This window comes from Candoia aspera, chromosome 13 (genome assembly GCF_035149785.1).
Source record: "Candoia aspera isolate rCanAsp1 chromosome 13, rCanAsp1.hap2, whole genome shotgun sequence".
NCBI lineage: Eukaryota > Metazoa > Chordata > Lepidosauria > Squamata > Boidae > Candoia > Candoia aspera.
The window spans coordinates 360,517-388,406 of NC_086165.1; the positions used below are offsets into that span (position 1 = coordinate 360,517).

Below are 27,890 nucleotides of genomic sequence, written 5' to 3' on the forward strand. Positions count from 1 at the left end.
CCTTTGTTTCTTACCCCCTCCCTCAGATATTTTCCCTAGAAAAAGTATTTTGTTTTCTAATAAAGTAGGAACGGAATAGATGCAATAATAGAATAATTTGTCACTTTTCCTGCTCTTGCGTGTTCAGTTTTTCTGTCTTGAGTCTGAACAACACTGTCTAACCAAATATTGATACAAGATGCATATATTTGAAACAAAATCAGTAGGTTACTGGATGGCATTCTGTGTGGGCTTGTTGAAGGTTTGGAATTTCAAAGGTGGTGTAGCCAGATGATACTAATACACAGAGAAATTGTTCCTGTATCCATCTTTAAAACAGACGAGTAATACATTCAGGCTAGTTAATGTGATAAGGTAGTCCCAATTAGAAGTTGCTAGCATATGACTTATTATGGCCAAGTTGTCCATCTCCAAATAATACTAGCTGGGAGGGAGCCTAAAGAGATTTTTTTTTAAAAGTGTCACCACAGTCATATGAACCTCTAATTAAAGGTTCTTCAAGCATATTGCTTGAATCTGACTCAGTTGGATTGAAGAACGGTTGACAAAACACTCCAAACCACCAAATGACCTTGTTACACAGTTTCACATAGATACCAGGCAGCATGGCGGTAAGGTGGAGCCCTCGGTATCCTCAACAACAATGGCACAGAGTCTTAGCTGTAGGCCTCTGGGTCCCCCAGCACCATTGCACAGAACGTATTTGATGTGTACCTTGGATTGTTTGAGTGGGCCTGCTTCTGCTATACTGGAAGGGGAGCGGACAAAAGGAGGGGTGCAGGTAACGAAAGATTATTGTGAACAATACTGTTACATGCCGCATGACAAGGTCTTTGGCTGTGTTCAGATGGCATTGTCTCCCTGGAATTGCTGCCGGGAGAACTGGGAGCAGCCTTGTGCGCTCTAGATTAGTATCAGTGTGGCCATAACTGGAAATCTCTGAGCTGCCTCTACACGCACATGCCCACCAGTCGAGACCCTGCCCCCGTAAGAATTAACGTTCAGCTTAAGGGGCTGCAAGCTCCCAATGGCATAATTAAAAATCACTAAATTTGCAGTTGTTTTATGGAACATATTGGAGCCCCATCCCTTGAAATTCAGTTCACTTATGAAAAATAAATCTGTGGTCTTTATAGTATGATGGAAGTTTAAAAATGGTAATTTCAGCTCATGTATATTCTCTGTGAGGTCTAAATTTAAAATCCAACTTCAGGAAAAATGACCTACTGTATATCCATGTTTTAATTGGGGAAAGTTTATTTGAACTTAATAAGTAGAGCTGCAAAATAATAGCTTAAATACTGTTTTTTACCCACAGGGTTTTACAGATACTCCTTCCTATGGTGATCATTTGAGTGATAATCGATTAGGACCCAATGAAGGATTATCTCCAACTCCTTTCCTGAATTCAAATCTGATAGGTAAGTAGGAATTCTTTTCTGAATTGCTTCCTACAAAATGGCTTTCCTTCCTTCCTTCTAGATTAATGATAGGGATACAATCAGGCAGGAGCAAGCAGTCAGTACCAAGACTGAGACATTAGAGTTTGGTCCATACCAGGACGCCAAGCATGCATATTCAGTGTGGGCTTCTCCAGAGCAGGGGAGGGAAAGGGCATGTAGCTGTCAAATGACAGCAGGGGAAAGAAGATGCGCCCTAGTGGAGAAGTTGGGTGGATAATTTGATGGTTGTGGGACAGCAGAGAACAAAGGGATGCTCCAGCGGAGACATAGGGCAGGGGAATTGGGTGGATATGGTTTGGGTCACTGGAAAGGAAATTGGCTGCAAGGACAAATCAGAAACATCAATGGACATCGTTAGCTTTTAAAAAATGTGTGGTTTCAGCGTGCACTGTTTCGATTCGATAAAGAGAGGTAGAGACTTGAGTACTCAAGAGTATTAGGGACAAAATCACTGACGTTATTGTTTCTTAGAATTCTGCGGAAGAGGCAGACGGCCACTTTTTGCTATAGTACCGCCACATTTCATGCTAATTTGTAAATTTTTTTACTCTGCAGCCACCTCTGCAGCTGTTTGTTAGCTAATGGGAAATGCTAATCACTTAGATACTGCCCTCAAAACTAAACCAAAAGTTATGTTTCAATCCAAATTGAATCAGGCCATTTGCTAACATGCTAGATTCGATCTGAATATGATTCCTATGCTCACCCTTAGTCCACGCAGACTGTATTACAGTTTTCTTATTTTAATTCTGTAAGCCATCCAGAGTTACTGTGTGTGAGTTGAGCAGCCAATTAAATTTGTTTAATAAGTAAATATTTTAAAATCAGACTTTAACTTCCTTTAAGCTAGTTCTGAATCCTTCATGTTCTTCACCCTGTTTTTTAATAAGGGCTCCATCTTAATTTTTATTTCTTATGAATGAATAATTCCAGTGGTGAGCTCCCGTTGCTCGTCCCAGCTCCTGCTCACCTAGCAGTTCGAAAACATGCAAATGTGAGTAGATCAATAGGTACCGCTTCGGCGGGAAGGTAACGGCGTTCCGTGAGTCATGCTGGCCACATGACCCGGAAGTGTCTATGACAACGCCGGCTCCAAGGCTTAGAAACGGAGATGAGCACCGCCCCCTAGAGTCGGATTCGACTGGACTTGACGTCAAGGGAAACCTTTACCTTTACCTACTTTGTTTAATAGGATTAGAAATAATTTTAGCTGTTGCAGTTGAAGTAACTTTGGATTTTGCACATTCTGCAAAATCGTGATGTGGCTTGCTTCATTTTGATGTAGAGTTCCTGTAAACCAATTGGGTTTACGGATAAACTATGGTTAAACAAGCTATGACTTAGCCTATTGAATGAACCTAGCTTTGGCATAGGAGTGGGCACCTAAGAGTATCTTTCACGTGTTGCCTTCCATGTTCTCTTTCGGCAGCAGTAGTCTGTATTTGAATCCTCCTCCTCCGTGCATTGAGATCATATGAGAGGGCATATGTTGCAGAGCTTTGTGTTTTAGGATTCCTTATGCCCCCACCCCACCCCGTCCAAGTCCATCTTAGTCCTTCATGATAACTTGGTCGTCTCTCATTAGAGGAGAAGTAGAACTGGTCCATATTTCTTAGATATGACCTTCTTTGGCTTCCCTTAATTCTGAGAATTTTGGTGGAAGGTTAAGTTTCCTAAACTAGGAAGATATTATGATTATCTGGTTTAGATGTTTTATTTAACCAGAGTTTTTGAGGAAGCCACAGTTGGTAATAAGCCTCACTGTGACTTAAAAACCACAGTGACTGAGTTAATGTGTGCTGAACCACATTATGGCTTAGATGATGTCTGATACCATACATAAGCAGATGGTCAGATCTTGAGACTAGATGCATTTCTTTACCAGGGTATTGCTTTTTTGAGAGAGCGGGAGAAACTAGTTCTTGTATGTTTGCCTTAAACTAGCTTGTTCATGCTCTCCCTACTACAGTCATATTCTTCACAGTATTTAAAATTGTATAATATTAAAACTGAGATAAAGGGACTTTTCATGATTCTTGTCATTGCAGCATTAAAAATAGAGTTGTTTGTCAGCAGAATGTTGTTTTCTGTATTATGTTCAGCCATGGGCATGTTTGCCAGGAAAGATAGTGGGTTATGAATTGCTAGTGTCTTAAACGATGAAGCTTCTAAACATTTAATGATCTTGTACATTACAAGAGCAAAAAAAATGTCAAACAGAAAAGGATAATTATTCAGCAATGAACATTATGCTTTAGAAGATGAATTTTAAAATTCATTTAGACATTCTGAAGTGTTTTTGTCAGAGGAAGCTATTACGTTGAACTGATTTGTGTTTCTTCCTAATTCTAATTTTGCTAGGACAGACAACATACAAAGAATTTAATGTTTTACTTTAAAAGTAATTGTAACTGGTTATTGAAGAAAAGTATCTGACTGACAAATTCATGTGTATCTGTGCATTTTCTGGCTGTGATACTGATTTGCCAAATAGTTGCAATGGAGCAATAGTAACAGAATTCATAGATTTCCATTATAAATAAATCAAGGAAAGAATGAAAAATATAGAATGCTTCTTGGTTAATGTGTTGATGATGCAACTTAGAAGGGGTGTTGTGTATGTGTCTGTCTCTGGGGAAGCAAATTATGTTCTTCTAAGTGCTCTAATTACTGTGCCCTGAAGCTATTTTTATATTAATGATTTAAATAACAAGTAAAAGCTTGCTTTTGGCTTACTTCCTTTTTTCAGAATCATGTGGAATATAGGGGATGGTTGAATTTAAGTCAGAAACAATTCAGTTTTACCAGATGTTTTTCAACACTAGCTTTCTGCAATTGTTCAAATCCAGAAATAAGAATTTCAGATAAGGATTTGTGCACAGCAGAAATAAATGAGGAAATAACTATATTTGGGTCTATGAAACCAATCAGTGAACAATCAGGGATATTGACTCATAAAGTTTATAGTCTATACAGTTATACTCAGGTTTTAGGAAATAAAACAACATGAGTTTGAACTCTGCTACACAAAGGAAAATACTAAAGACCCCATCTGTAAGAGAATTTCATCTGGCAGGATCAAGGAGGCAGGCCTTCTCTGCAGTGGCACCCGCCTTTTGGAACATTCTACCCCCCCTGAGGTGAGGCAGGCCCCTTTGCTCCTGACCTTCCAGAAGGGTTTGAAGACCTGGTTATGCCACCTCGCCTGGGATGGGAAGGGCAACAGCTCTTCCTGGGGGTGGCTGGTGACGTAGAATTCTCCCTACGGAATGGAAATTTCCCACTTGGATTCCATATTTATATTGTTTTAGTATTGTAGGTGTTGATTCGGTGATTTTATGATGTTGAGGTTTTAAGGAGAATTTTATTGTAAACCTCCCGGAGTCCCCCTTTTGGGGGGAGATGGGCGGTAATAGAAATGTGAATAATAAATTTAAAAATAAATAAATAATTTAATAGTATAACTGAGACCTGATGGGATGATTCTAATGATTGGAATACAATTGCTGAAGAATAAAGCTGTTCAAAAAAAACAACTGTAAAAGGAAAAGGAATTGTGTTGTTTGTTAAAAATATCTGCATCTGGATAGATATTGCTGGAACTATTAAGAACATCTGGGTTAAAATAATTGGAAGAAGGAATAAATGCAGCACTGTTGTTGATGTTTACTACTGACCATTCACTGAAGAAGAAAATGTGGTTGGTGCCTTCCAGAAGCAAACTGCAGATGTCTCAAAGAGTCAAGTAGCAGTAGTGATGGAGAACATTAATTAGCCTTACAACTGTTGAGAGACAAACTGCCAAACATGCTCCTTCCAGGGAATTCTTGACTTATCTTGCTGACAACCTTTTCCTTCAGAGATAGAAGAAGGCACAGGAAGATCAACTGCCCTTGATGTGTGTTGGTAGATTGCTGGGAAAGCCTTTAGCCCAGGAGAGATCAGAAAAGTCACACACACCAGGCATATCTATAAAAATAATTTATTTACAGAAAGCAAAACATATTTAAAGGACTTAGCTCTCATTGAGAGCTACCTGGCTTGCTACATGCCAGCAGACAAGGGAAAGAGGAACTGAAACAAGTCCGGGCAGGTTCCTCCCCACAGGTGCAATAATTAACATTCGAAAAGGGGGCAGTTGAATTCAACCTCTGCACCCGCCAAAATGATTAGATACAATAGCACCTTAATCTGTTAGTAGGAAAACCATTAACACTCCCCTTTTTATACTATAGATTAAGATGCAAACCAATCTTCTTTGACAACTTTGTATGTCTTTCCATTCACATTATTTTACCATTATCTCCCCTTTGGTTTAACAGAAAGCTACCATCCTTCTTCCTGTGTTTTTCCAAACCTAGGTTGTTATAATTCCAAGGCTTTTTAATGTGAAATGGCTTTTCATGCAGGCTTCAAAATCAAGCCTTTGTTTTTCTGTTGATGTGAACAGCAGCAAATCATCAACATAAATGCACAGATACATACAGCCTTGTTTGTCCTTCTTCATATATACACATGGATCTGCTTTTCCTTTTTCAAAACCAAAATTCTGCAGTTTTTCATCTACGTTTTGGTTCCAGGATCCAGCAGCTTGTTTAAACCCATAGATTGACTTCTGCAGTTCACAGACTAGATTATCCCCTTTTTCATAGCCAGGGGGTTGCTGCATGTATAATCTGTGGTCTAAATCACCATAGAGAAATGCAGTCTGAATGTCATAGTGGTTAACTGACATTCCTTTCAGTGCAGCAACTTTTAACAGTAATCTAATTGATTCACCTTTAATAACTGGTGCAAAAGTCTTGTCAAAATCTAAATCTTTCCTTTGAGTGAACCCTTTTGCAACCAACCTTGCTTTATATTTTTGGATTTTGCCATCAGCATCCCTTTTCAGTTTGAAAACCCACCTACAACCCAGACAGCGTTCATTGGGAGGTAGATTTACCAGTTTCCATGTTTTATTTTCTTTCAAGGATGCTAATTCCTGTTGCACGGCAGAATGCCAATTTTGTGCAATCTCAGGTGGTAAAGCATTCACTTGTTCTAAAGACTCAGGTTCTGTGAATATGTGAAAAGCCTTTACTGTTTCAGCCTGAAAACGTGATGGAGGAACGCCTTTATTACTTCTCTGAGATCTTCGAGGTAATACAGGGCTTAAATTTTGACTCCTATCACTTTCCTGAGAAGCATCTGTCTCATCAGACAGATCTTCAGTTTGCTTTTCTGGTTTAATGTCCTCATCAGGCAAAAGATCACCATCAGCAAGTCCTTGCTGTTCTCTTGTGGTGGTCAGATAAACTGGAGAGCTAGAATTTAATCTCCTCCAGTTTTGTTCAGCAAAAGAAGCGCTTTTGCTAATTATTAATTTCTCTCCCATTATGAACCTGTAGCTCCTTTGGCTTTGTTCATAGCCAACAAAGATGGCTTTCTTAGTTGTGGGGCCTCCTTTCCTTCTCTGCTGTTTTGGAATGTGAACCCATGCAGTGCTACCAAACACTCTAAGATGGTTTACCTTTGGTTTCACACCATAAAACAAATGGAATGGAGTGTCCTGAATCACAGAGTTATACAATCTGTTTTGTACATAACAAGCAGTCGATAAGGCCTCTGCCCAATAATTAAAACATAATTGTGAATCTTTTAGCATGCATTTCGTCGCATTTTGCAAGGTTCTGCCCTTTCAGCAACACCATTTTGCTGAGGGGTGTAAGGGTTAGAAAGAATTTGTTCTATCCCTTTTTCTGCTAGGAACCTTCTGAATTTGTGAGAAAGATATTCTCCTCCTCTATCACATTGGAGTGCAGATACCGGCCTAGGGAATTTTCCATTTGCCCATGTCACAAAACTTTTAAATTTCTCAAATGCCTCATCTTTATGTTTTAAGATGTAGATAAATGTGTATCTTGAGAAATCATCAATGATGGTCATTGCATACCTTGCTTGTCCAAGACTTGGAGCAAAAGGACCAATAATGTCAGAGTGTACAATTTCCAGAGGCCTAGTTGTAACTCTGTCACTGTGCTTACTCACAGGAGCTTTTAGTGTTTTGCATTCTTTGCAAACTACACAGTCCAAGTATTTATCACAGGGTTTTATCTTTAGGTCAGCACACAGCTGTGGCATTTGTGCTATATACTTGAAATTAGCATGAGCAAATCTCCTGTGCATCAGGTGTACACATTGGTCATGATATGGAGTGTTGCCAACTGCAGCCTTGCAGCTTGGCTTCCTTGCATTTTGCACAATGTACAAGGAGTCTTTTAACATACCAGTAGCACACAATTTCCCATTTTTTCGTATCTCACAACCATTTTTCTTAAATGTTATGATATACCCTGTTGCAGCCAATTGTGCCACAGATAAAAGGTTTGATTGTAAATTTGGCACATACAACACACCTTTTACAGTTTCTCCTAAGCAGGATAAATACAAGTCACCTTGTCCCATAATTTTGGTCACAGACCCATCAGCCAAAGATACACTTTGTCTTTCAGTTTTAGACAGTGACACAAAAGAGCTTTTACAATTACATAAATGACAATTGGCCCCAGAATCTAACACCCATACATCAGAATTACCCTTCTCAGCAACCTGTGCAATTTGGGTTGTCTGAAGAGCCTTCTTCTGTGTTGCCCTTGTGTTCTTCTTCTCTGTCTTTCTACTCTTGGGTCTCAAGGCACAGTCTTTTTGCAAATGTCCAGCTGAACCACAAGTGAAGCATCGCTGGCTGGCTAGCGCTGTGGCCTCAGGTTCCTTTCCCTTCTTTTCCCTCGTTTTCTGGTATTGCAGCTTTCCAGAAGAGATGGGGGGGATCTTTCCTCTCTCTTCTCCCATTCAGCGAGTAAGTGCTGTGTAACATACGATGGGGTGAGGTCTGCTTCAGGCATAGCCTCCAGGGTACAAATCAGCGTGTCCCACATTTCATTCAGTGAGGACAGGAGGATATATGATTTTGTGAGAGGTGTAAATTCCATTCCTCTCTCCTGCAACTCAACAAACAGCTGCTGAATATAATGCAGGTGCTCAGGAAGGCTGTCTCCTTCTGCAAGGTAGGCTCTGTACAGCTTTTTCGTCAGAGTAACTTTACTCCCTGCTGTTGCCTTTACATACAAGTCTCTCAAAGCGTCCCAAAGTTGCTTTGCAGACTGCATGCCTCGCACGTGGACTAGCTGATTGTCCTCAACTCCCAAGATCAAGGTGGCTCTAGCCCGCTCATCCTGTCTCAGCCATTCAGCACTGGGATTTTGGGGGTTTTGCTCACCAATTGGCAGCCAAAGATTCTCTCTGCGAAGATACATCTCCATCTTCAGGGCCCAATTCAAATAGTTGGTCTCTGATAGGCGCTCCAGAGGCATTGCTGAGGGCTGGGAGGTAGCCATGGCTTCTTCCTTCTTTTGCAAGTCACCTCAGCTAGCTTCTTTGTCCTGTAGACCGGCAGTTGCTGGAAAATCTCCAGGCGGCTCCAAAGAAAATCTTCACAGGTCTTTGCTACCTGCCTTTAAATTGTGCATGAGGTGTGGAGCTGATCTCTCTTTTCTCTCTGGGTTTTACTGGGCTTACTGGGCTGCTCACTGGGCCCATAACCTGTTGGCAGATTGCTGGGAAAGCCTTTAGCCCAGGAGAGATCAGAAAAGACACACACACCAGGCATATCTATAAAAATAATTTATTTACAGAAAGCAAAACAAAAGCAAAACATATTTAAAGGACTTAGTTCTCATTGAGAGCTACCTGGCTTGCTACATGCCTGCACAGAAGAGAAAGAGGAACTGAAACAAGTCCGGGCAGGTTCCTCCCCCCAGGTGCAATAATAAACATTCGAAAAGGGGGCAGTTGAATTCAACCTCTGCACCCGCCAAAATGATTAGATACAATAGCACCTTAATCTGTTAGTAGGAAAACCATTAACAATGTGGCCCTAACCAATAGAGGTGATGGTTGATGGTAGAAGTAGTGGGAACTTTGGGTGGAAGTAACCATGTAGTGTTGGGAGGTTTGATTTTAAGGACAACTAAAGCCTTGGAATTCAGAGAAGCAGACTTTAATGAACTCTGAATAATGATAGTAGGATGCCATGGCAAGAGAAGCTGTTGTGTAAAGGATGTGGTGATGTTTCCTTCACCTGAATCAATTGTTAACCACTGTGGTAGAAAGTACCAAGAATTGCATTAAGCATTTGTGTGTTATTGGATGTTTACTTCATCCTTAAGCAGGTTAGATCTCTTTCTGCTATGGACAGCAAGCTTCCAAGCGATATAATTCTGTCTGATCCATACAGAATTTATAATTTATAATTAAGAGATTAAACATTTTTTCACTAAAAGATGTTGAATCAGTGGGCACTTGGAGTAACTGCTGTTTTTGTATTGCTAAAGATCATAATGGAAATATAATTTCTTCTCTTACTATAACTGGAAATCAGCTCTGACATGTTTCTGTGTTTTGTAATGACTCTTCTAATACTTTGGGAGACATCTCCTGCCCTTATATCAGAGCAGATTCAGTGTTTTCTTGCTGTGTTTCTGTTCAGACCTTCTTGTCTCATGCAGGCCCACAGTTTTAGCACTATCTTCTGTATGTGGACCATTGGAACTTCCTCCATTACTCCCACTCTCCTTTATTAAAGTCTGGACTTTCTGAATTCCTAGGCAAATTATATGAGAGGTTTTCCCAAAGAATCTTTGATCAAATCAGCTCAAATCTCACATACTTGTGAATTTTCCAGCCCTTTGATCTTATCCATCACATCAGTATCATTAATTTGAAGGCAATTACTGACATAAGTTGGTTGTGATGCGAAACCTATAGGATTAATATCCATTCCGCCTCCTATGTCTCCTTTTTAATTAACTGGAAACCTTGATCCGTGTCCATCTTGAATCTTTGTTTTATTAATTACAGAATCTAGCTCAACCTCTTTATCTTTCCTCTTAGTTGGTGTAAACATTTTAAGTGATTCTGTAGCAGTTTCAGATGTAATCACAATTTTTAATATCTCTAATCAGTGGCGAGTTTATTTTGTTAATTTGGGGGATTAATAAAAGAGTAGATCAACCTTTTTTGCTGCCTGTGTTTATACTCTGGTTTCATAATCTTATCTCAGTTCCTCCTTCCCCTCCTCTCTCTAATTAGAAGGGTTCTAGAAGATTTGGCCTTGAGGGTGACTCTGCATTTTATTTCAAGCTCTTTATTAGTGCTGAGGGCACTATCGCTTTCTCTTTCACCAGCTTCCTTCATGTCTGTAGACGTCTGCCCGTGCTTGAATAAAGGATGAATAAAATTATTTTTAAAGACCAGAACAGTGGCAATTTGAAATAAAAAAATCCTTTCATTCTAATAATTAGCAATGGCAAAATGGAGCATTTGAAAATGATTAGCGCACTCTTAGGTCCATTGCATTCACTGCATCAAAGCACTGTTGTCACCTTGGCAATGCAGGAGCTGGCTAAGAGCATGAATTATTTCTCTCTTCATACGCCATCTGTCCTTGTTTATTTCATTTTCTGCAATCTGTAGCATGACACTATTTATTTGTTATATGCAGGCGTTAGCGCTGTGTTGAGGTATTCGTGTGTTCCTCTAGAGATGGAACTGCCGGCTTCGAGGGAAAGGGGAGTTGAGGCAGAGGATTTTTCCAGTTATTACCTTGTTTCTTATGAGTTAAGTTTCCCCACCCTGTGTCATTTTTACCTTTAAAATACTTCTTCTAACTCTGGTTCTCCTTTGGGTTATCACCCTTTACAATACCTCCTGCGTTGTTGCTTTGATTTGTTCTTGCTCTTAGCTTTGACTGTGCTTTCATTCTTCGGCACGTTATGGTTTGTATTCCCCATTTTCACTCCAATAGATTATCTTCTGTATTTCAGTCACATAAAAAAATAGGAGTTACCACAAAACATCCTAACGCCAGAACCATATGCCAGCTTTTCTCCCCATTCAGATAACATTTTTAACACATTGTCTGGATATGGCCAGAAAACTGTATAATAGGCAAACCATATAAATTGAACAACTTTAGGGTAATCTATACTACAGGCTTTGATTTAAAAACAAAAACAAAAACCCAGATGAATTTAAGAACCAGGAATCAACACAGATGAAGGCTAAATCCTGAGTCAGTTAAAAAGGAGTTTAATCCAGGTTTAATGGAAAGTAAACATAAAATTTGCTTGTGACAAACAGTGAAAGTGAAAAGTCTGACGCTGCTTTGGGTCAAATGGCTCCTGATAAATGTAGAGAGAGAACAGGGGTTTAACTGGACTTTTGGGAAGCAGCTACAGAGGTACATCTCCACTCTTAGATTCTGAACTCATGGAATGTTGGTTTTACCTGCCAGTCCAGCTCAGCTTGGAGTATCAGATACAGTGTTCAAAAGAGGAAAGTATTTGTTAGTTGAGTGAATTAAGAATGTCATAAAAAAACAGATGGAGTTCAGATTATTGATGGGTCAGTTGAATTATAGAATCTTTTAACAAGTACTAGTCTATGTTTGCCTGCTGGTCTATATTGTGACTAACTGTCAAGTTTCAGGATTGCAAAATGTGAATGAGAAATGCTTGATCCAGCAATAAAAGAAAATGTCGCACTGGGTTAAGAGGATGGGTTCACAAAACTTGCTAAGTCTAAGCTTTCTGAGTATTCACATAGCATACTGTACCTAAAGAAATAAACCACAGATGGTTTAATGTGAAGGGCTGGTTCACACAAATTCCCTAGTCAAAAGACTGAGTTCTCACAGTATGGTGAACCACAAGCTACCCCACCCTGACCCCACGCCTAGACTAGCTGGGATGACTTCAGCCAAATAATTACTATCAACTTCCTCTACTTTAAATTTGGTGGTGCCTTCAGAAACCTCATGGTTACAAATCTCTTTGACCATGAAAGACTAGATCTACCAACAGAGGTATTGGTTTTGCTTCTGCCCCACACTTACGCACTTAGGGATGATCTCTGGTGGGAGCGGGATGGAGGCAGTACATCCATCCTGGCTCTTCTTGACCTCTCAGCGGCTTTCAATACCATCAACCATGGTATCCTTTTGGGTCGGCTCAGTGAGTTGGGAGTGGGCAGTGTGGTTTTGCGCTGGTTTGCCTCCTTCCTCCAGGGCCGGTCCCAATTGGTGTTGATAGGGAGCGAGAGATACAGCCCACGGCCCCTTCTCTGTGGGGTGCCACAGGGCTCGGTACTCTCCTTGCTCCTTTTTAACATCTCCGTGAAACCGCTGGGTGAGATCATCTGTCACTATACATCTCCATCCCGGGTGAAGTAAGTGATGCCGTGACCACCCGTTCCAGGTGCCTGGGGGCTGCGGGGGCATGGATAGGGAACAACAGGCTTCAGCTGAACCCTGGTAAGAAGACGGAGTGGCTGTGGATTAATGGCTCCTCGGTATCTGGGAAATGGTCATCTTTGGTTCTGGATGGGGTTGCACTGCCCCAGAGAGACCCGGTGTGTAACCTGGGGGTCCTCCTGGACTCACGACTCCTGCTGAAAGAGCAGGTGGCAGTCATGGCCAGGAAAGCCTTTGCTCAACTTCATGTTGTGCGCCGGTTACGCCCTTTCCTGGACCGAGAGGCCCTTCAAACGGTCATTCATGCCCTGGTCATCTCCCATATAGACTACTGTAATGCGCTTTTCATGGGGCTACCCTTGAAGAATATCCGGAAGCTACAACTGGTCCAGAATGCAGCCACACCAGCAGTTTTAGGTGCCCCAAGGTGGGCACATGTAACACCTTTGTTGCGTGAGCTGCGCTGGCTCCCAGTTTGCTTCTGGGTCCAATTCAAGGTGTTGGTTATCACCTTTAAAGCCCTACATGGCATGGGGCCAGGCTACCTGAGGGACCGTCTCATCCCCATCATATCGGCCTGCCTCACCCGGTCATGCAGAGAGGGCATGTTACAGACTTCATCTGTAAAAGAATTCCATCTGGCGGGGTCCAGGAAACGGGCCTTCTCTGTGGTAGCTCCCGCCCTCTGGAACAGGCTTCCCCCAGAGGTGAGACAAGCCGCCTCTTTACTGGATTTCCGTAAACAACTAAAAACCTGGTTCTGTCGTCATGCCTGGAGCAGGAAGGGGGACAGTCACACATGGGGATGGCTAGAAGGGCCTTTATACTCAACGGACTGAGATATAACCTTTAGCCACCTGGATTTTTATTATGTTTTATTTTTTTTACCGTCTGTCTATATTATATTGTATTTATAAGGTTATTGAATTTTAAATTTTGTTTTCTTGTAAGCCGCCCAGAGTCCCTCCTTTGGGGGGGAGATGGGCGGTGGTAAAATTTAATAGATGGATGGATGGATAGGAGTACGCTTAGCTCACCCTTCTTGTGCTTTAGATAGCAGATGCTAAATCAGAATGAAGTCATTGTAAGAGCAAGTGATGTCACTCAGGTCCCACTTGCCAGCCTGGGGGATTTAAACAGGTTATAGAAGTTGTGGTGTGTGGCTGTATCCTGTTAGGATTAGCTCCCTTTCAGAATAGCAATCTAGAGAAGGAGACTTGAGATTTTTTTATTTTGTTGGGCATCCACAGCCATGTATATTGATCCAGAGCTTATTTGGTCTAAAGCTTGAGAAAGGGGCAACTTATTTGCAGTCCCTGTCTTTCTCGCACACTGCTGCACAAATAGGTTTCCGGGTACCCTGCTTAATATTGTTTCCCTGTCTCCCAGAGAACCTACCGAACGTTGCTGCTTCTCAGGAAAGAAGCGGCAATTCTTGGCATCAGGAAAGCAGTTCCACGTCCAGTGCCGAGCCAGTTTGAGAACATAGGGAAGAATGACAGTGGCTGCCTGAAAAGTGTGTGTCCATATTTGTATGTTGGCTAAGAAAGATGAACCACGAGGAAGGCCCTGGGGAGGAAAAAGACCAGTTGGCCAGTAGTTCTCTATGGAGACTGTAGAAACAGTGCCGGAGTTCTGTATGTCAGCTGCCCGCTAGGCGTTTATGCTCTAGGAACGCCGTCTGTCTGCAAGACCCCACGCAGTGGCAGTGTGAAGCTGCAGCAGAGCAAGGGAGAAGTTTTTATTGATTATCCTGGTATACAGTTAAAATTCTGATTTTAACATAGCTATCACTTCAGAAGATATGCCGGAATAATTTTTATAGCAAAAGTTTGTTTTCTTATTTAAAATTTCTATTTACCTATGCTAGCTTGATACTTAATTATTTCTCTGTGCAAAGAAAAAATATGTAGTCTTTTTGTCAAAATGAATGATGCTGTTATTGCTCTTAGGCTGAACAGAAACACCTTTAAGATCGAAGTTTCCAGCTTCATGTAGTTCAGTCTCTTATCTATGCCACTTCAAATCAGTGATTTCACTGCAGTCTTATTAATATGCACAACATGAACACTTTCAATGGAAGGTTATTAGAATGCTAGTTTGTATCCTCCAGTGAATGAAATGATGTGTGATTATGAAGTCATCAGGCATGGGCCAGTAAGACTCGAGAGAGCCTCCCCCATCCGAAGTCCTTAGGGTGCCATTGATTGGTGACCATGTGTTTGTGCCCGATAGACTGTGAAATGGGGTGTTGCTGCACGGCTGTGTTGCACCTGCGCCCCGCAGAGGTGATTGATTGGTTTGTTCATGTGGAATGTTCCCATCTGGTCTTCAGTAATGTGTTTCCCAGCAAATAACAAACAAGCAGTTGCAAAAGACTAAGGAAGATGTTTCTTTTAAAAATAAAGTAGTCTTTTAAACCATGCTTTCTCCCATTTCCATGTATTTTACAAAGCTAAAGATTTGCATGCTTCGAGTATAGAAGGATGAGAAACCCTTTATGAAAATCTATGTGAAAAAGAGTTTCAGCAAAGTTGGCATTAAAATATTGGTCCAACTCTGCTTTTACAGAACATATTTATTGTTTCAGATATCTGATTAATTCTTACAATCTCACTTGTTTAGAAAAGGTTTTATTGTGAACTTGAGTTTTGAAACCTGAATGACAGATCATTATCTGGTCGTTCTAGGGGGTTTTTTTCTTCTAATTTTTTTTAGTATTGGGGGTTCTTGTTTGATTATTTCTTAATCTCAGTTTTTTCCATAATTGATCTATTCATTCCACCTAATGACTAATTACATATCCGGCCACTTCATCAGCACTATTCATCATTGTAGAATGTAATAATGACATTTCAACAAAGGAAAAAATAAATATGCAAATAAGAACTCATTAACATTTGCACGAGCTGTTTGAATAATCACATTGCTGACAAGGCTGTAATTAACCGAAATTGATGCTGTGTTTAGGATTTGATGGTGTGTTTTCTTAGCGTTTTATTGTTGTTCCTCTGGAGGCCAGAACTGGAATTCTGCTCTTTGAGCATCTTCTCTGCCTTGATCGGCCAAGTCATGCCAAGAACTGGAGGCTTTGGGGAGTTCCCAATTCATCTATGACTATAAAGATACTTGCTTTAAATAATTTTAGTTATAAGGAAGCACTGTTGGATTTCTGTAGTTATGCAACATCTATACCAAAGACATGAATATGAGAATAGAAAAGTACTCATTTTAACAGTATTTTTCTGCATATCACATTAAGATGATTTAGCAGTGTTATTTGCAGGCATTCCATCATGCCATACAGAAAGGGGGGTTGTATAATGAATTATTCAGCGTTGGGTGATTTGAGTTTATTTTAATTGAATATTGTTTGTCTACGAAAATTATAAGTATACAGGTAGTCCTCGCTTAGCTACCATTTGTTTAATAACAGTTCAGAGATACAACAGAGCTAAAAAGTTATAGCCTGCCCTCAAGTTACGACCATCATACCATCCCCGCAGTCACATGATCACGATTTGGGCACTTGGCAACCAGCTTGCATTTACAACTGGTTGTAGCATCCTGTGGTCACGTGATCACAATTTGCAACCTGCCTAGCCAGCTTCTGACAAGCCAAATCAATAGGGAACCATTGATTTGCTTAACGACCGTGGTAAAAATGGCAGTAAAATTGGGTTCGGTCACGTGATGCCTCACTTAATGACTGCAATTCCAGTCCCCATTGTGATAGTTAAGCAAAGACTCCCTGTAATCAGTTCACAACGTAAGATCATAATAAGAGCCCTGATGGATCAGGCCGGTGGCCCCTCAAGCACAGCATCCTGAGTGTCAGACTAGGAGGCTCACGTTGAACATGGGCAAGCCGCTCTCAGGTGCCTGGGATCTAAGGCTAGCTGCCTCTGATTCTGGCGGTGGGAAAGAGGCCTCAGGATGAGCTGCCACTTACGTCCACATCCTCCATGGGTCCATTGGACCTCTTTTTAAAACCCTCCAAACTTGTCTGTGTGGCGCCAAGAAGCGCTCCCATGAACCAGCCTTGAACCTCCCTGCAGTTTGAGTTCATTGATTCAGCTCTGGAGAAAGGAGACAAGCTTCTCTCTGTCTCTGTTTTCTGCAGCATATCCCATGTCATGGGCTACTTCTGTCTCGCCTGCTTTGGCTCCAAAATGTAAGCCCCAGATGCTGTGGTGGTTTTGGGTGCAGTTCCAGATGCTGGTTATCACCTTCAAAGCTCTTTAAGGCAGAAGGCTGGGTTATTTGTGGGCCATTTGTCTCCAGTTATTTCCACTGGTCCTGCAAGGGTGTGCATGCTCCAGACCTTCTATTAAAACAGTGTTACCTGATGGGACCCAGAAGATGCACCTTCTCTGTCTCATGGAACAGCATAACCCCCAAGGTCTTGATGGCCCCAAAGACCTTTTCTTTTTTTCCCTCTTGGATTCTGGGCCAGGAGGTTAGCTGAATCTGTTTTCAGAAGATGTATTTATATACTGTGTGAGTGGCCTCAGACGTGAGGTATTTTTTTATTTTTGTTTTGGTGATTTTTTGCTGTTTTTAATTGGATGTTAGTCACCCTAAGTCACACGGCAAGTGGGCACCTATACAAATTGAATTAATGAGCGTATTTGAACACTGAGTAAGTGCCAAGTACTTGTACGTGTACACACACACACACACACACACACACACACACACACACGGCATCTGGAAAACAGTTAAAATGATTCTCAGGAGGAGGAGTTTTCTATTAAGTTTCTAAGAAGTTGCTCCAAAATTGGCTAGTGACTAAATAAATTTTGAAGCATTTGGCTTTCAGATGCTTCATGGGGGGAAAAACCCCCTCAGTTGTTTCTGTAAATTATTTGTGGCAAATTTGCTTGGCTTGTCTGCATACAAAGAGGAAGTAGAATTTGGACCTCTGGACTGTCAAGCAAAGTGAAACGCTAGTTTTCCTCTTTTGTGTAATCATCACATTTAAAAGTAACCAGCAGGCAACTCAGAGGTCAGCAAAAAGAGGCTATTGAAGTAACAATATGCTTACCACCATAATTATTTTTATTAAGCTGTGAAAAATAATTATACCTTAGTTGTGAGTCAACATTCTGCACGTTCTCAGTAACTGCCTATAAACTGCCGCAGCCAGGAAGAAGAAGACCGCCTGGGAGGAGAACATAATTAAAATGATAATGGGCCCGATGAGAAGAGAGGCTTTTTGCTCATCTTGCCCAAGGGAAGGGTACCTGTTAACAGAAGCCTCAAAGTGGAAACAGCACAACACGTTCTTTGAAATGCTCTTTGGGAAGGAGCAGTTGCTTTTGAACTGCAGCAGCATTAAGCAGAGCGAACAGCAAAGGCATGGCATTTCCCTGCGGATCCCCTGCCTCCTGACCGGATCCTCTCCTGCTAGTGTGGCTGAGCCTGGGTTGCACAGCATCCCATCTGTGTTAGGTAGAAGTGAGGTTGTTTGGATTTATATTGCCTGGATTCGGACAATGTAGAGCTAGAGGAAATACTCAGATTTGTGCAGAACTTGGGGTCGGTTGTTTTGTTTTAACCAACTTACCTTGGTTGCGTGGGAGTTACATCTGGGGGCAAGAAGGCAGTTCCATCCACCCGTCCTTTGCAGAAAAGCAAAGCAAAGCTCAAGGCAGAGATGCCGTTGCGTTGAGCTGAGGAAGACCCGGGCGAGACCATTGCGGCTGGGATTGTCTTTCCAGAATTCAAGGAAGCCAGCAACACTGCCTGACTCTTCTGCTAGAGTTCTGCTTTGGGCTGTGGGCAAACCGTCGACCATTCCCAGCTGTGCTGACTGCCAGAAGGGGCAACAGCAAGAGAATGCGTTTAATACTGGAGAGAAATAGGTGGAAATTAAAGGGTGGTAGAGCAACGTGTTGCCTTATGTTAGACACAATTGGATTTGCACAATTCTGTGCACTCAAAATATCTATTTATCAAGGGCTGATTTTCCATGGAAAATAAAATACCATGTGATCTTTGCTGCTACTAAAATCAATCCAACTAAAAAAATTAATTAATACTTAATTAAAGCATTTAGGGCATGTACAGTTCCTGGTTTAAATTATTTTTTCTGATTATCTGAAGATTTCTTAGTTTTTCTAGCCCAGTCACTAAATTCACAGCAAGACTAATCCGATGCCTGTGTCTTCTACTCCTTTGCATAGCATGTGGCAGAAGCTGTGAGAGAGAATATCATGATGGCTTCACAGCCGAGTCATCTTCACGTTGCCAGAGTTGCTTTCCTGAGACGCTGCCAGGATGGCTGGCTGTCTTATTGTAATGATGCACACAACATTTTAAGATCATGGGTAACAGTAGATAACCTATTGATTTTTGGTGATCCAAATTGATTTGCTTTTATGTTTAAGTTACAGCATAATCTTTCATTATTAGTGGTCTTGAGCATTATTTGTAATGAATACACAATTAATTACATGTTCATTTGTGCTGTGAATTTTTCTTTAGTGGGTGGCAGATCTAGAAATCTCAGCTGAACTTTAAAAAAGGGCTAAGCAGAGTCAGGCCCGGGTAATGTTTGGTTGGGAAAAGACGGTGGCAAACTACTTCCGGATTGCTGCCAAGAAGAGTTTGTGAACGTGTCCCATGTGACTGCAGGAATTTAGTTTGACTTGAAGGAGTCTTTACCTTTTAAAAAAATTCTTTTTCATTAATTGAGCAAGCATCTCCACGCGGTAAGGAAATTGCTGGCCTAATTTGGTAAGCCCTCAGTCTTTCTGAATGTCATCTGCTGGTCAGTTTTTCATGCCCTGCTTCTTCCTCTGTAGCTGTAGGAGACAAAGTGGTACACCACTGCTGCCATGTCCCCCCCCCCCGCCCAGCTGATGGTGGCTGTTTCTTAGAATACACAGTATAGTGTATTTTTATCACCATTTTTTCTAATTCCAGTTTAAATTTTAAAAAATAAAAATCCATTAAAAATATTTGTAGTCTTTATAGCTCTAGCCTGCCTATATTACCCAGAGACAAACAGACAAAACAATAGCCCTGACCTGTGGTGCTGTGTTGTATACTCACAACCAGTATGGAAGTGGTGAATGCCAGCTCTCGCATGAAATTCTTTAAAGCCCATGGCAAGCTGTTAAATATCTCTGTGTTCTCCCACAGAATTTGAATGATGCAGATTTCAGGTTTTCCTGCTGCCTCAGAGTAATTTTTCCAGTATTAGTAATTTACTATTGTGCAAACATATATTTTAAGCCCTGCCTGAAATATTGCATAACTTAGAGTTGTTTATCAGTTGGTGTAGGGCTTCTGATTTATGGGAAAGAAAATGCTAAGACCAGTTAACATGAACAGCATGATTAATATTGTTTCAGAAAAAATGTGCCTGCTGAGTACTATTTTCCTTGGTCGATCTCTGACAGTTGTTGAAGTCAGATTGCTTGATTGGAAAGCTGTAGCTTATTTTGCTTTTGAATATGAGTGAAACCTATTAGTATGGGGGAAGTCAAGATAGAAATTGGGTTTGTTGCATCCAAAATCCACTAAATGGGGGCTCCTCAATTTGAGGTTTCACTGTAATATTACTGCTTTGCCAAGGAAATGTAGTAAAATTGTGTTAACCTCATAAGAAATTTTGATTTAGTGTTGCAAAGGATAGAAGGTTTAGGCCAGGGGTTCTGAGACCGGGGTGTGACACCCCCCGCCCCGGGAGAGGAAGTGCGGGGAGCAAAAGCCAGAGTCTCATTGAGGTGCACACCAGGCCTTTCCCTCTGTTTGTTTCATCGATCAGAGAAAGGGAAGGAGAGTCCTGAGTGTGGATTGACGGGACTCTGGTTTTATATGTGTGGCCCCAGTGGGGTGTCCATGACTCACTCCTTCTCCCAGAGGAAGACTGCAGGTCTCCCTGCAAGGGAAAAGCTGCCCTGTTGCCACCCAGGCAGGGAGGGGACCCTTGGGAAGAACACTTCCCAAGAACTGGGCTGTCCTGGCTCTCAGTGCCATGGCATTTCAAGCCTGGTAGCCAGGACAGTCATGCTGGTCACCCCAAGGAAGCAGAGGTGGATGCCAGATCCCCCAATCCCTTGGCCTTATTTCCGGGGAGCCTTGACCCTGCATGCCTTCCGTAATGGGTTTGTGCTGGTGAGTGCAGGGCAGGGTGTAGTAGATGCTGCAAAGTGGCTTTTTTGCCCTTCATTTCAGAGGTGCCCCCACAATGCCCCCTCCCATTGCTGGGAGGTTCTGTTATGGCTTGTGGTGGGCAGCCTGGACAGGCTTGCGGGCTACGTGTTAACTCGGCCAGTCTGGAGAACACTGGGGCTTGTGAAGCCTGGTTAGAACGTGAGTGCTGCTAGTCCAGGCAGGGTGGGAAGGGTGGTTGGTTCAAGCAAAGCCCAGCATGAATTCTGAGGACTCAGCCCTCAGGGCCATGCACCCTGAGCTAGGCCAGCAGCCAAGCCTAGTTTTTTCTGCAGTTCCTGCCTTAAGGAGCAGCCTAACCCTAACCCTAACCCAAAATAAGGGTGGAACAAGTAATGGTTGTTTCCATGATTTATAGAGACTTCTATACTGCTTACGTTTGATCAAAACAATAAAACCCAAATTTCAGGAATTATGTAGAACTAAGCAAGCTAATTCTTCCCATTAAAATACTATTTTAAATTTGCTTCTTTTATTGTTTAGTTCCAAAGAAAAGATTTTATTTCATAAAATTTCAAGTTTCTATTATTGTTTTGTTTGATACATAAAGTGTAATTATTAAAAATAAGTATATCTGTTTATTTGTTAACCAGCCTTACCCCAAAAGAATAATTGGGTTTGTAACTTGGGGAGGTGGCACCACACAAATTCATGTATTATTTTAGAGGGTGATGGCATGATAAAGTTTAAGAATGCCTGATCTAGGCCTTCTCCCCTTAATAGCCATGGGTAAACAGGATTTACTTCAGACAGCAAAATAATCTTGTTCTTGAGAAATATCAGCGTGTTTTTCATTATATGCTATCAAGCGTGTCAAACCATTGAAGTATTTTTAGTCTTTTGCCTTTCCCCAAATTATTTACTGCTTTTGTTAAAACAAATATTGTGCTGGTTTTCATTTATATTTTATGCTCCCTTTTAAATTTTAAAATGTCTCATTTTTAAGTTTGTTTGCTTTATAGGAAAGGCTTCTGAGAGGAGTCAGTTTCCAATGTTTGGTCGAGAAGCTGGGCTCTCAGGCTGTCAGGTAAATGCTGCAATTTAAAACAGTTGCCATTTCAGTGTCAAGCAACGTTGATTAGTCAGCTTGAGAGAGTAAACAAATACAGTTATAAATATCGGTGTAAAACTGCTATCAATGAATTTATGTTAATGCCAGCATTTAAACACTTAATCACTTGCATAGTAATATCAAAGTTAATCAGTTTTGTACTATTATTATCAAGTGACCTTTGAATGACTTCAGGAATGACTTCAAAAGGCTGTAGTTCCTTTATGAAAATTACAGTATTATAATGTGTGTTTCATAGATTCAACATTACCATGTTTACACGGACAAAATGTCTGGGCTAATGGAATTCACTTTTAATGGCCTAGCACTAAAGAGGATATGGCTTTAAATGCTGCCAATGAAAAATTTTTTGCTATTGCTGAGAAATAGAAGACTTTTGGAGTTAGGAAGACACAATCTGAGATTTGGGTGGCATGGATATTTGTGGTATGATAAACTTCTATTGAGATATGAAACAGAAGAACAAGTAAAAGAATATATGATAAAATGGGCTAAAATTTTTGGTTACAACATACAAGTGGAACAGTGGGAAAATATGTGGTTGAAAGGACTGAAATTTACACTGTTATAACTTTAAAGAGAATTTTAATAAAATGATGTATCGTTGGTACATATCACCAGAGAAATTGTCTAGAATGTACAAAGGTACTTCAAATTTATGTTGGAAAAGTGAACAACATGAAGGGACATTTTATCATCTTTGCTGGATGTGTAAAAAAGCCAGAAAAGTTTGGATACAAATACATAAACTAATTCAGAGAATTTTATAGATTAATGTACAATTGAAACCAGAGACTTTTCTTTGGAACTGATGGACAAACAGCTCAAAAAAATAATTGAACTTTGTTTTTATATATGACAATTGCAGCGAGATTGTTATATGCACAAATGGAAAGATTCGACGTTACCCACAATGGAGGAATGGTTGGTGATGGAATTTTCAAAGATGGCCACATTGACTTCCTTGATTAAAGAAAAGACATTATCTACGTTTATTGCTGACTGGAAGTCCCTTATAGACTTCTTGTGGGAAACAGAAAAAAATGCACTTATGACTTGTAGTTTTGATGATTAGATAAAAAATAGATAATAGAAAAAGGAGAGCTTTTTAACCATAGAGTAAGAGGTAATTTTGTATTTGTAATTATAGTTGCTATAAAGGAAATCAAAAGCAACTTCTTTCTATTCCTTTCTATTTTTTCTTATTGCACTTTGGCTTTTTCTTTGTTGTTCTTCCTCTTTTTCTTTTTTTGTTGTTTATTCGTTTAGTCGCTTCCGACTCTTCATGACTTCATGGACCAGCCCACGCCAGAGCTTCCTGTCGGTCGTCAACACCCCCAGCTCCCCCAGGGACGAGTCCGTCACCTCTAGAATATCATCCATCCATCTTGCCCTTGGTCGGCCCCTCTTCCTTTTGCCTTCCACTCTCCCTAGCATCAGCATCTTCTCCAGGGTGTCCTGTCTTCTCATTATGTGGCCAAAGTATTTCAGTTTTGCCTTTAATATCATTCCCTCAAGTGAGCAGTCTGGCTTTATTTCCTGGAGGATGGACTGGTTGGATCTTCTTGCAGTCCAAGGCACTCTCAGAATTTTCCTCCAACACCACAGTTCAAAAGCATCGATCTTCCTTCGCTCAGCCTTCCTTATGGTCCAGCTCTCGCAGCCATATGTTACTACAGGGAACACCATTGCTTTAACTATGCGGGCCTTTGTTGTCAGTGTGATGTCTCTGCTCTTAACTATTTTATCGAGATTTGTCATTGCTCTTCTTCCAAGGATTAAGCGTCTTCTGATTTCCTGACTGCAGTCAGCATCTGCAGTAATCTTTGCACCTAGGAATACAAAGTCTTTCACTGCTTCTACATTTTCTCCCTCTATTTGCCAGTTATCAATCAAGCTGGTTGCCATAATCTTGGTTTTTTTGAGGTTTAGCTGCAAACCAGCTTTTGCACTTTCTTCTTTCACCTTCATCATAAGGCTCCTCAGTTCCTCTTCACTTTCAGCCATCAAAGTGGTATCATCTGCATATCTGAGATTGTTAATGTTTCTTCCAGAGATTTTAACTCCAGCCTTGGATTCCTCAAGGCCAGCTTGTCGCATGATGTGTTCTGCATACAAGTTGAATAGGTAGGGTGAGAGTATACAGCCCTGCCGTACTCCTTTCCCAATCTTAAACCAGTCTGTTGTTCCGTGGTCTGTTCTTACTGTTGCTACTTGGTCGTTATACAGATTCTTCAGAAATAGATGTTTTTCTGAAACTCCCTGGCTTTTTCCATTATCCAGCGGATATTGGCAATTTGGTCTCTAGTTCCTCTGCCTTTTCTAAACCCAGCTTGTACATCTGGCAATTCTCGCTCCATGAACTGCTGAAGTCTACCTTGCAGGATCTTGAGCATTACCTTACTGGCATGTGAAATGAGTGCCACTGTTCGATAGTTTGAACATTCTTTAGTGTTTCCCTTTTTTGGTATGGGGATATAAGTTGATTTTTTCCAGTCTGATGGCCATTCTTGTGTTTTCCAAATTTGCTGGCATATAGCATGCATTACCTTGACAGCATCATCTTGCAAGATTTTGAACAGTTCAGCTGGGATGCCGTCGTCTCCTGCTGCCTTGTTATTAGCAATGCTTCTTAAGGCCCACTCAACCTCACTCTTCAGGATGTCTGGCTCTAGCTCACCGACCACACCGTCAAAGCTATCCCCGATATTGTTATCCTTCCTATACAGGTTTTCTGTATATTCTTGCCACCTTTTCTTGATCTCTTCTTCTTCTGTTAGGTCCTTGCCATCTTTGTTTTTGATCATACCCATTTTTGCCTGGAATTTACCTCCAATGTTTCTAATTTTCTGGAAGAGGTCTCTTGTCCTTCCTATTCTATTGTCTTCTTCCACTTCCGCGCATTGCTTGTTTAAAAATAATTCCTTATCTCTTCTGGCTAACCTCTGGAATTTTGCATTTAATTGGGCATATCTCCCCCTATCACTGTTGCCTTTTGCTTTCCTTCTTTCTTGGGCTACTTCTAGTGTCTCAGCAGACAGCCATTTTGCCTTCTTGGTTTTCTCTTTCTTTGGGATGTATTTTGTTGCCGCCTCCTGAACAATGCTGCCAACTTCTGTCCAGAGTTCTTCCGGGACCCTATCTACTAAGTCCAGTCCCTTAAATCTATTCTTCACCTCCACTGCATATTCCTTAGGAATATTAGTGAGCTCATATCTAGCTGATCTGTGGGTCTTCCCTAATCTCTTTAGTCTGATCCTAAATTGTGCAAGAAGTAGTTCGTGATCTGAACTACAGTCAGCTCCAGGCCTTGTTTTTACTGACTGTACAGATGTCCGCCACCTTTGGCTGCAAAGGATGTAATCAATCTGATTTCGGTGTTGTCATCTGGTGAAGTCCATGTATAAAGCCGTCTCTTAGGTTGTTGGAAGAGAGTGTTTGTTATGCAGAGTGAATTGTCTTGGCAAAATTCTATCAGCCTGTGTCCTGCTTCGTTTTGTTCTCCCAGGCCATACTTACCTGTAATTCGAGGTGTCATTTGACTGCCCACCTTAGCATTCCAGTCTCCTGTGATGAAAATAACATCTCTTTTAGGCGTGTTGTCCAGTAGGTGCTGCAGATCCTCATAGAACTGCTCTACTTCAGCTTCTTCAGCATTTGTGGTTGGGGCGTATATTTGGATCACTGTGATGTTAGATGGCTTGCCCTGAATTCGAATTGAGATCATTCTGTCGTTTTTTGGGTTGTATCCAAGCACTGCTTTAGCCACTTTACTATTAATTATGAAGGCTACTCCATTTCTTCTGTGGTCCTCTTGTCCACAGTAGTAGATCTGGTGGTCATTTGATGTGAAGTGGCCCATTCCAGTCCATTTCAGTTCACTGACGCCCAGAATGTCTATCTTTAATCTTGTCATCTCACCAATAACCACATCCAATTTGCCCTGGCTCATAGATCTTACATTCCAGGTTCCGATGGTGTGTTGATCCTTAGAACATCGGATTCGCCGTTCACCACCAGCACCGTCGGCCGCTAGCCGTCCTTTCGGCTTTGAGCTAGCTGCGTCATCACGTCTGGGGCTAGTTGAGCTCATCCTCTGTTCCTCCCCAGTAGCATTTTGACCATCTTCCGACCTGGGGGTCTCATCTTCCGATGGTATACCGACATATCTCTGGTTGTACTGATCCATTTAGTTTTCACGGCAAGAATACTGAGGTGGGTTGCCATTACCTTCCCCAGGGATCGCATTTAGTCTGACCTCTCTGTCATGACCTTCCCGTCTTGGGTGGCCCTTCACGGTTTAGCTCATGGCATCATTGAGGTGCTCAAGCTCCAGCACCACGACAAGGTAACGATCCTTTGCTGAAGCTTTTTCTTTTTTACTTTATATTAGTTTTTATTTTCTGCTTTAAATTCTTAATAAAATTTACACACACACACACACACATAAATAAAAGACTTTCCTGCATTTTCACAATACAGTAGTAATTAGGATTAGCAAATTATCTTGATATTTTGAGCCTCTTTGAGTTGCAGCAGAATGTTTGGGCATACACATTTCATGTATTATCTGTTAGATTTCTATCTTATCCTTCCTCCAGAAGCTGAAGGCAGTGTACATGGCATTCCTATTTTTTCTCACCCATATAACTTTGTGGAGCAGATTGGGCTGAAAGGAAAGACTAGAATCTGGGTCTCCCCATTCCTAGACCAACCTCTTTTCCTCAGTAGCTGTAATCGACGTGTTGTGATGGAATGTGTCCCTGAAGGGGGGGTGATGTGGTGGATATCGAGGCTGCCACTGGATCTCAGGAAGGAGAGAGCACATTCCAAGGAGATAAGAGGACTCGCAGTCTAGAGAGCCTTGGCAGAGAATCAGAGAGTCAGAGTAGCCCTGCCCTAGAGTGTCCCAGGTGATTTCCTCTTAGGTTAGTTAGGATAGCTTTAGTCTGGCAAGATTGTGTGGTGAGAACAGTAAAGAACCAGAGTTTGGAATGCACGGACTCGCTGTTCTTCAGCTGGGCCTGACACGTGTTGGGTTTTGGGTGAAGTCCAGAAATGATTGAACATGAATGGGATTTTGATTCACAACACTGAGAATTCACATTTGTAAGACCTGAAGGTGGACAATGCTCTCTATGGTAGACCTCTTTTTTCTGTCATTCACCTTGCTTGCAACACTGCTTGGTTTGTAAGGGAAGTAACGTCAGCTTAGTTGGTTTTCTTTTTGCATCCCCTCATAAAGATGTAGAGTTTCAGGCAAGTCTTTTCAATCTGAGAGACTGAAAATCTGATCAGCCGGGATTGGGCAAGAATGTAATGTGAGGACATGAAACAGCCAGGCACACAGGAGTTTCTTCCGAACGTATATTCTGCTGAGCACATGTCAGATATTGGTTTGAGTCAGGAATAAAGAAGGGCACTTACAAGTTCTTTTTCATCCCAGTTTCCAAAGGAATGTTACTTCTATCAGCGCTAAATGTCAAGGAATATCAGATTATATTTTCCGGCTTTATTTAGTCAAAAATCTTCCTCAAGAATTCCTTTGCAAACAAGTTTGCTAGTCTCTCTATTCAAAAAGATTGCTAAAATTCAAGTAAGGACATTACAAAAACCTTGACAGATACTGTTACAGTCATTCAGTGGGATGCTCCCAAATGCTTCATATTTGTAATGTGAAGTATGTAGTTAACTTACTTATATATTTTTCTTTAGCTCACTTAAAATATTCTCCTCTGTCTCACTATTTTTAAAAACCTTGTAATAAGCTCTTCAGGCACTTGCTCTGTAGGATAAAAATATTGGCCAAAGCAAAATGTTCTGGTTGAGCTGTATATATTTGAAAAATAAGGTTTATAAAAAAATAATCTGATCCATT

General features: G+C 41.2%; 1 protein-coding gene across 6 annotated transcripts in view; it reads left to right on the forward strand.

Annotated features, from left to right (window-relative positions):
• TCF12 (transcription factor 12) overlaps positions 1 to 27,890 on the forward strand; it is a 108,413-nt gene that overhangs the window by 33,354 nt on the left and 47,169 nt on the right. For all 6 annotated transcript variants that reach the window (XM_063314499.1, XM_063314501.1, XM_063314503.1 and 3 more), the window contains 2 exons: positions 1,319 to 1,421; positions 21,903 to 21,967. In XM_063314499.1, coding sequence (XP_063170569.1) covers positions 1,319 to 1,421; positions 21,903 to 21,967 — 168 coding nt within the window. The remainder of the gene's footprint in view (positions 1 to 1,318; positions 1,422 to 21,902; positions 21,968 to 27,890) is intronic.